Source organism: Coregonus lavaretus, assembly GCF_964263955.1.
Source record: "Coregonus lavaretus genome assembly, chromosome: 4".
Lineage (NCBI taxonomy): Eukaryota > Metazoa > Chordata > Actinopteri > Salmoniformes > Salmonidae > Coregonus > Coregonus lavaretus.
The window spans coordinates 15,301,514-15,311,651 of NC_139991.1; the positions used below are offsets into that span (position 1 = coordinate 15,301,514).

Consider the following 10,138-nt stretch of genomic DNA (forward strand, 5'->3'; position numbering starts at 1 on the left):
CTGATCTGGGAATGATGCCCTTCAAAGGTACAGTAAAGGTCTGCTGATCTTGAAGGTGATATGTGTGTTGAAATAATTGAGTTGAAAGACAGACAATGCCTCAATCCCAACATTTTCACATTGTAGTCAGGTACCTCTCTATGAAACATTAATGTCAATGTTAATGACCCAACCAAATTGTACACCTCAGCAGAAACAGATGCCATCCACTATAAATGTTAATGTCCATGACTTACTATTGTGATTGAAGCAATGACACAATGAAACAGTACATGTCAAAGGTGGAATGTCATCAGATAATGTACAGGCAGCAGTGAACTGATATATTCTCTCTGTTCCAATATAAGCAGCATGTTTCTACATCTACTGTTTGTTGGTAGGTTACCCTTGTATCCTAGAAGCTGGTTTTCAGGGACACAAAGGTGGCCATGTAATTGGTAGATCGGAAGTGGGAATTCCAGACACAGGCCAATAAGTAGTGGACATGGTAACGGAGATCCTTGCCACGTAGGTCACTTGTCATGTGGCCGATGTCAGAAGTAAGAGTATTCATCAGGTCGAGAGAGGGGTAATCCAAGTTGACAGGACAATACAGTGTCAGACTCCACCATGGCAGGCAGTTACACAACACAGGGTCACTCAGAGCCAAAAGCTACTTAAAAGTGACAAGATTACACAATGTCATGCAAAGTTTTCATTTCTCTGGATACTAATATGGTTAAACTTTATTTATTTATATGTTGCTCTTTCCCTTACACTCTACATCAACTTGTTTCTTTAGACATATATTTACTCAGGCAGGAAATCTAATTAGAATCTGTTTTGACAGTATTGTCTTATGTACTTACAGTAAATGTGTTTGCCTTTCATTTTGAAACACTGACTGGTGTGAGAATCAAAGTGTGATTATATTAACTGATTTTAATCTCGACTTCAAACGCTGTGCCATAATCCTTTCAAAAAGATGAGATATCAGACGCAGGGAGAGAGACTGAGAAAGTCTTCTTCAAATGTTGCAAAAAGAGAGAGAACAGTCTGCTTCTCCACCAAAAGTTCTCCAGACTTTACAAATTATATTGTGCATCGTGTTGTGCTGAATTCCAATTTGATATCTGTGTCATCCAAAGGACAGCACCCTTCATAGAGCCATACTGGCCCTCCAACACTACTTTCTACTACATATTACTCACCAATTCAAATATTAACCAGTCCCAACCCTACCAAGCGTCAGATATTAGCTAGCAGAGTGATTCTCACTACTGTGCTTTGGATTTGGGCTATCGTGTTGACCACTCACACTTTCATTTAATAGCATTACATTTATCTAACAGAACCATACATTTAGTCACCTAGCATTCCTTTGAAGTTACGAAAGCTGATGTAGGTGTATGGTGGGCTTTTCTGAAATGATAGTAGCAGTATAAAAGGAATTAGCTAGGATTTTGGTGGTTTCGTTTATGAATCTTTCTTTATGAAACAAATGAAATCAAGGACAATAGGCAAGTGATGTCAAGTGAGCTACTGCAATCAATGTAATGTTAGGTACACAGTAAAAACAGAAGTGTTAATTTAACTCCTATCGAGTTGAATTTAACTCTGTTTCAGATAACATTTGGTCCCACTCAAAATCAGTGTAAAATGTACTCTTTGGTCAGTGTAAAACTTTTAGAGTTAATTCTACTCCATATTGTGTAAAAAATAACAATGAAATGTGTCAAAATATTTAACACTGTAGTTTAATCACACTGTTGAGAGTAATATGATTACACTGTATAGAGTTAAGTCAACTACAATTTTACTTTAAAAAATGACACTTTAAAGTGTAATGATATTTACTTTTCATTTCTCTACAGTGTTTTTTTTTTTTTTTTTTAAATCATATGATGTAGTGTTACTGAATTATAGAAATATCAATACTATCAAATAAAACAAAGCACAATAATACAAGATGAGAGCACCCACATTTATTGAAAAAAAAAAGTATAATTTCAATGTCAGTGAATTTACATTGTACACCCATTGCCTTGTCTATGACAGAAGTATAACATCATAAAAATGTTCACCAGAGAAAGCAATATGGCACAACAAGGATAGCTGTGTCATTTCCTCCATATGACCTTTGTATGTCAAAAGGTCTAGGGTAGTGCAGGTTGTCGACATGAAAAAAAAAAAAATCATGCTTTGATCTGATCACCTCATATGCATGGAAATGTTCTTGAAAAGTTACTGTAACTAAAGGCACTGTGAGTAGTAACAGTTTTTCACACATTATCAGAACTGACTCAATCTGATAAAACAAGGGCACTTCAGAGTCAACTTCGCCACAGATAACCAAGTGTGGGCGATAAACATACCCATTATGTTTAGCCCAATTAACCTTCATAACCTGAATGCTACTGGGCACTTGCATTGCCAAAGCAATTTCAGAACCTCCTTTTACCATATTTAAAGCCACCATTTTTCCTGGACCAATATCTAACCGACTAAAAGTTGTTGATCTTCGCCAACTATATGCCATATGATTCTGATGCTTTTTTGCCAGCGTTTTGGTAATATTTTTAAACGATTTAAGCTGTTTTTTGAAAAAATTATGTTTGCCTTCATACCTCATACACCAACTATGAAGTACAGGCCCTATTTTCTGGATGCAGCGGGGATAGTGGATAAGAAAATGGTGCTTTGGTAAAAGTTTTTTCTGAGGATACAACTTCTTAAACAGTGTATGGTGATCAACAATCAAATGTTTTAAATATACACATAGACCTTGAGATAACATGGGCGAGAATATAATGTTAATTATTTGCAATAATAAAAGAAGCAGGCCCCAGTGTTGGTCAGTAGAAGTTACCAAATCTCCAAAGATAAGAGGAACATTCCTAAGTAAGCACCAGGACTGAATTGCATTCAGTCCCAGATCATTAGATCCTTCACTTAAATTAACAGTCACAGGCCTGTTATTTCTCTCTGTGAAACCATAATCAAAACTTTGTATTCTTGAATGTATTTCTCCTGATGTAACATGTTTTTCATTCAAATACAGAAATAATAACTTCAATTCGTACTGGCCAACCCCTTCTAACACATCATGCATCACATCAACTGAGAAGTTCTCAGTTGTGTGAAAATACCTCAATGAATTTAATATGCATGACCTTTTCACACCAAAAACATACGGAAGGGATGGATTACAAGCCATTTCTTGACAGTGAGCAGTATGCATATCTTTGGTGCGTAAAACTATTTTGGAAGAATCTTCAGAGAATTCTGTTTGAAAGTCCTCCTTTTCTGCTAAACAGAACCTGCAACAGTACCTTGCACTGAAAGACTCCACCAGACCAAACAAACTATGCAAACCCAAATTATCACCTGTTACCTGTACTACAGTGGCACGTACATAACCACTGTATAATGGAATCTCAATACCATCGCTCTCTAACACTTTAATGTCTCGAACAATGGGATCAAAAATTTCACTAAAACCATATCGTTTAACATCTTGAGTATGAAATAAGGCGCACAGGTGTATGTTAGCCAAAAAAGAATTCCATTTTGGAGAGAAGTTTCTTAAAGTAAAATATACTCCACCCAATTTATGAATACCTCGCTTGGAACCCAATGGGTTGGCGACCTCAAAATCATCATAGAACATCTGGACCTGTATTGTCTGCTTCTCAGTTGAGAACAGGGGGTGACTTTTAAAAAAAGTTCCATCACAAATATCTCTCAGTCTAGAGTTGCTGGTAGCTGAGCTTTGCAACATTTCTGCAAAATACTGACTTTTAAATATTGACTGCAGTGTAGATAAAATTGGAATATACATGAATTTATCTTGAACTACTACCTGATCATATGTTCCAGTCTTTTTATTTCGTCTTGTGTCAAATCTTGAACCAATCACACATTCAACTGGTTCTACTATTTCCCACTTGGCAGTCATAAATTTTGATCGCTTGTATTCCGAATTTAGAACTGTGAAAGGATTCTCTAACCCCTCAAAACACGCCTCAACTTTCTTGCACATTTCTGTTTCTCTTTCATTACTAAATACATGCTTTATCACTGTTTCTTTAGCATGCTGATGAATATCTTGAACAATCTCTTCCATGGAAATCACTACAGTATTTACTGTACTTTGACCAACACCTGCTGCCTTTAGATCAGAAATAACAGCTGCACAACTATTTACAATGTATGGCGAAGATAACTCTGACTCAGCCTCTAAACATTCAGTCGACACTTCAACATGAGAAATATTACTGGTGTTGACGGTACTTTGAGGGTCTGAAAGATCATCTTCTATAGAATCTACTAAACTTTCTCCGTGGCACTTGTTAAGATGTTTTCTAAAACCAGAAAAGCTACCAAAAGAACGTGAGCATCCTTCTTGACGACATTTCAGAAAAAGAGTCCTGCCTGTACATAGCCCATGAATTATCTTAAGGTGCTTAACAAGGTTGTTTGGACTTCCATGGTCACTTTTGCAAAGAAAACACTTCATAGTTTTATCTCAACTAACGCACCATTCTTGCTCGCAACTCAGCAACTCTAGGAGACTCCTTTGTTTCCCCCATGTCGATGTTATAGATGGTTGTTTGCACAAAAGTGAAAAAGCTGCTACTGAACCTGTTGCCTTGCATGGAAGAGCATGCTTGTCAACCACAATGAAGTAGGAGTGAATGCTGCTCTGTGTGGATCCCTGGGCGAGAAGGTAGGGCTGACTGCTTTGGGTGATGTTGTCAAGATGCTGCTGCACACTGGTTCCAACCTACAAAAAAAACACATTCAACAGAATTGTTTTGGTGACTAACCTCTGACAATAGATAAGATCACCTCAAACTGTGCACAAGATTGAGATGATGGAATATATATTTTAAACAACTGTTAAGCATACCTTTTGAAATCTGATGAGCTGATCTACAGCTTGATATGCAGACATCTTTCCCGGCCTCTTTCTACCTTGTGCAGATGGTGGTAGCAAATGTAGCAGCAGCAAGATGGCAGACATGTCACTGTCCCAGCCTACAAATAAGTAAATAAAAACCTGGTTAACATTGTGCCGTAGCACAACATTCTTATTCACAACTTGCACCATTATGGACATATAATGCACACCTACATTATCCACATAAAAAGTAAAACAGTTCATTCATACCATTCTCAACTTCAGCAGCTGACTCAGCATTGCGCATCAAATCCAAGAGTTCTGTGGTGGATACAAGTCCATGGCTTTCCTTTATTACTTTTGCTTTGAAAGTGGTTGGCCACTTCTCCAAGAATTTGTTGGCTGTGGCCTCACCAAACAGAAGTCTGAAATCTTGTTCTATCTGCAATGTAACACACAAAGACAGAAATAATGAGTGTTACCTTATTCTTCATTGGATATTTTTGGTGATGCAGTGAATTAAGTTGTCATACCAGTCCTGGTGTGTCCAGAAATCTTGGGAAGACCGAGAAGACATCTGATGATTTGGCTTCATCGTTGACCATTGCTTGCCGATATATGAAGGTCATTTTCATCTTCTCACGGACAGTGTTTTCATCAGCAGAGTGTCTCAAAACAGCAATAGCTGCTTCCACATCCTCATCAGATGGCTCTCTGTCATAGGTGAAGGGCTGACGATCACGGCCTGGCCCACCAACTTAAGACAAAATACAGTGTTAAGAAATCCTTTCTGTACAATTCACAGGTCACCATTATAATTACATGTCACTGATCAGAAAACATACCTTTAGGAGATTTGCTGACTGAGGCACCTCTTTCCTCTGCTGTTTTTCTTATGGTCTTCAATCGCCATGCAAGGTATCCGGAACCACTCTCCGGATCGTAGTAATGATCCTATATTATTATAAATAAATTATAAAGGAGTACTATTCCCATTTCATAGAGTGAATATGTGCATAATGTTGCAATAACCCATTTACTTACATATCCATGTTGTGAGTATGGGTCTTGTAGATAGGGAAACAAAGCTACTATCCCCTGTGCATACATCACTCTGACACTTTTGGGGGGGGATGTCCTAGCATATGAATTCAAAGTTAACATCACACTGAATTGATATTGCACAACACATTTTACATAATTAATAACCGGAAAATAATAACAATGTTTCTTTACAGCCCATCAATATGCTTAATGCTTACCCATGTGTTTCTGTCATCTCAGCAACAAGTATGTTGATCATCTGTCTTCTGGTGGCATCTGTCAGAGATTTGGTTTTTCCATACTCTTGCATAATGCGTTCACCACCAGGCTTTGATGTTAGGATTTTTTCAATCAGCTATAGGTGGAAAGAAATGTGCTTTCCGTAATTGTAAAGCAATATGTAATGCTGTCACATGATGAAACAACATTCAGATTGGACTTAACAGCAATGTTCACCACTTACTGCTTTTGCCTCATAGTTTATGTGGCATGGCCTTTTAGGCTGGCTTCCTTCGCCAGCCGCTACTTCTTCAACATCGTCACACACAGTGAAATTCAGAATGATGGTGTCATCAGATGTACCCGAGCATGATGATGAATGAGAGGTATCTGTTCATTATGAAATTTGTGCAAAACATAGAAACATATTACAATAAACTGTTATTTTTAAGACAATAAAGGTTCTCATTCTGGCCTTTAAACTAAAAAACTAATTGAATGAATGAATACCAAGTCCATTGCCCAGCATGATTCTGAAAGTTCCAGGTGACTCCTTTACTAATTATTCAAAAACATCTGAGTCAACTTCTGTGTCAGACTGGTCATACACCTTAATGTCTGGCTTTCTGCTTTCTGGTATGTTGAATTTTAGACACACTGTTAAAAAAAGAAGAAAAAAAAGAAAAACATGCATTCCCTTCTCACAAGAATCCAAGTTCATACTTAAGGTTGCCTCATGTGTTCACAAAATGATGAAAGACAAGGATCTGCACCTGATTTTATGTTACTGAAAATATAAAGCACAGCAGAAATGACTATAGACCTAAATAGATATCATAAGATAATAGCTTAATGCTGTATTATTTTGTCATTAGGGTGATATGTATTGCTTTAACCTATTATACCTACCTTCTTTCAAGAAAGCATTGAATGTCAGCTCAGACAGCTTGACGTATTTCTGCTCTTCCCCGAGCTGAACACGCAACAGCATTTTGCCTCTGTTAACAAAGAAAATATATATTCAAAATCATCATTTAGTGCTGGTTCAACTAAGCGTTAGCTAACTATCCATTTATCTCAGTAGTACTAGCTACGCAATGCACTATGCATTACTTAGACGTTACACTGCAATTACAAAGGCTGAAGTAGACACAGTTGTGCTGGTTGAATATAACGTTAAGCTGCCATTTTCTGCAGCAAATGGGTGTAGGCTAGTTCAAGTTTAGAGGCACATTGTCCCATTAGCTACCAAATAACTAGCTATGTGTCAAAGTTAGCTAGCTCATTAGCCATTTTAGTTCGAACAGTAGCTAACCATTAAAATGGTTAAGCAATGTTAAACAAACCCGTCATGCAAATCAGTGATCTAAGTTATCGTTTTATAACACCAACATTAGCTGGCTAACTATCAGAAGCATGCTAACATTACCGTTATATATAGCTTTATAAAAAACAGTTAGCGTTAGTGTAAGGAAGCCTGGGAAGCTATACAATAACGTTAGCTAACAATACTATCTGTATAAATGTTTTGTTGTTAGCGAACGTTATTTTACGTATTTACCATTCTGACAAACTTCATTCGTGAAAATATTGCAACACAAAGAAAGACAGTTACCGATACTGATTGCAAGCTAGCTAACCGCATGACAAGCACAATCTGCGCTCATGCCAAACGGTGGTGTCCTTCAAACGAACTGATTAGCTAAGTTAACGTTACCTATTTTTAGCCATATGAAACAGCAAGCCATTCACAAAAATATCAAACATATTCCATGGGTATATCATATAACAGTTATTACTGTCAACCATCTGAACTTACAAGCTAATTTAGCTGGCTGATGACGAGGTCACTGCAAGTGGGACCGGCGCATGGAACTCGTAATTAAAATATGACCTTGACATCAGCACAACTCTAAAATTATGTAAAGTTAAAAAATACCGGTTTGGTGTTGAAAAAACGGGGATGTAACTTACCTAGCAATATCTGTGGCCTAGCTACTCCTTCGCAATCTTCCTCCACCAACGTATGTGCCAAACTTCAGCAAAGCAGAGTGGCGGGTATTCATCACTGCTGTAGAGTTGAAATTGTCACTGCGTATCTGCAGATTTTTACACTCACTTTTAACTCCACTGATAGAGCAACTTTACTCTCAAAAATGTTGAAAATACTCTATCTGGGTTAAAATAACTTTACTCTGAAATATTAACACCCCATTTTTTACTGTGTAGTGGATGACAAAGACAATGATTGATTGTCTACAGGCTTAAAGAGGATGATCCACAAACTAGTCATGGCCAGCCACTGATGTGATTCATTCTGGTAATTCAAGAGGAGTGATAGAGGGAGGGGAGGGTAAACAGCAGTTATAGCTGTTGGTAGAGAACTGAGAGTGAGAGAGAGTGGGAGGGGTTAAGGGAGAGACACAGGGAAAGATGAGAGGGAGGAAAACAGGACAGCCAATGACAGGCTTAGGTCACAATGCACACTTCAATTGTCGTCTACAGCCAGCAGCAACCCCGTTCCCAGCACTTCCTGGGGTAGGTAGGGGCTAGACTGATGTTTATTATCATACCCTTTGCATATCTCTACATTATATGTACAATATCACATCTCCAACTCCAAATTGGCCCATTTTGTACTGAAATTGCAGTGTTCCAGGGTCAACCATGGGTATTTTTGAAGATACATAGTTTATTTTATGTATTTGATATACTGATTAAGCACTTCGATTGGAAACCCTTTCAGAGAGAACGGTTACCCCATCTTTTAAAAATAATCTTCACTAAACTAGCATTACCAGAACTGAATTTAGCACTTATGTCCTGCTTTATTTAAAAGGCTTTAGTGGATTGGTTGATCCCGGTTAACGTTTCTCATATCATGTCTCTTCTTCTTCAGTGAAGAGGATCATATTCATGGAGGATTCCATTCAGTCTAAGTTTATTCTGCTACTTCCATGCTTTGATAATATGTTTCTCTGTCTGGCAAGCAGAGAGACGGCAGCCTCTTAAAATCCATATTTTACTTTGCAGAGAGGTTTATTCACTTAACTGTAAAGCATTACATTGGCACAATATCACTGTCTTCTCAACTTACCCCAGGGAAGACCAGTGGCAATGAAAAATGTATCATGCAAGCACAGAATATATATTTATTGAAGCAATTGTGAGGTATAATGTGCTCTGCCCTTCCATAACTGAATGACCAGAATTTCTATTTTTTGCATATTCAGTAAAATAGCTAAAGTAAATAAGTCCGTTTCATGACACTGAGTGTGTGTGTGTGTGCGTGTGTGTGTGTGTGTGCGCGCGCTTGTGTGTGTAACATAATGAGAAGCTCCATGCATAGCCTCCTAATGGAACTGTTTACACTTTGTCAAAAGCCTGAGAGCCAGAGGCAGAGGTGACTGACTAAAGCACAGTGTCCCTGGTGAGGTCTAATTACACACAAATGTATTAAGCAAAAAAGACTCCTGTTAAGAAGATTGGAGCCAATAGCTGGGAGTGACTCTGAGTGACTCTATCTATTACACATCAGTGTGATTGTCATTCTAAGTATAAAGCTTTATAAAGCTTCAAAGTACATTGGCACTACAGGGATTTTTTTTATTGAATTTAAATCCCAGACATCTACTTGCTGACAAACTGTCCATTATTTTTTGGGTGGGCCGGTGGGTGGGAATATTTAGGATTACAGTTTTCTGGTACTCAACACCCAAGAAACGTACATCCAATATATAATAGGCCAAAACTCAAAACATTAGATGACACATAACAGATTCACATTGAAACCATGATTTTTCCAGCTCCAGCTCCTGAGGCAGAGCGGGATATGAGAGAGCAGTGGCTGAGCTGAGCCTGCTGCTGGTGAGCCAATCTGCTGCAGCCTGACAGGGTGATGGATACTGTTGTGTTAAAAGCTGATAGATTTTCTGCTGATCCAATGCCACCGTGTGCTGCAGCTGAAGCTGCTCCTCTTTTGTGAGGTGACAC

General features: G+C 38.1%; 1 protein-coding gene and 1 long non-coding RNA gene across 2 annotated transcripts; both read right to left on the reverse strand.

The window, feature by feature from the left end:
- Positions 1-394: 394 nt before the first annotated feature.
- Positions 395-6,684, reverse strand: LOC311128580 (uncharacterized protein; the record flags this gene model as incomplete). The annotated part of the gene is made up of 10 exons (XM_084160766.1): positions 6,656-6,684; positions 6,390-6,535; positions 6,145-6,281; positions 5,927-6,020; positions 5,728-5,836; positions 5,416-5,639; positions 5,153-5,324; positions 4,892-5,019; positions 4,619-4,765; positions 395-652 (listed from the first exon to the last, which is right to left on the reverse strand). The coding sequence occupies exons 1-10, from the start codon at positions 6,672-6,674 to the stop codon at positions 395-397; spliced, it is 1,434 nt and encodes a 477-aa protein (XP_084016892.1). The 5' UTR covers positions 6,675-6,684.
- Positions 6,685-6,745: 61 nt separating this feature from the next.
- LOC311127607 lies at positions 6,746-8,172 on the reverse strand. The gene is made up of 3 exons (XR_014613126.1): positions 8,120-8,172; positions 7,055-7,143; positions 6,746-6,802 (listed from the first exon to the last, which is right to left on the reverse strand). It is a non-coding gene; the product is annotated as an uncharacterized lncRNA (long non-coding RNA).
- Between the last annotated feature and the right edge of the window lie 1,966 nt (positions 8,173-10,138).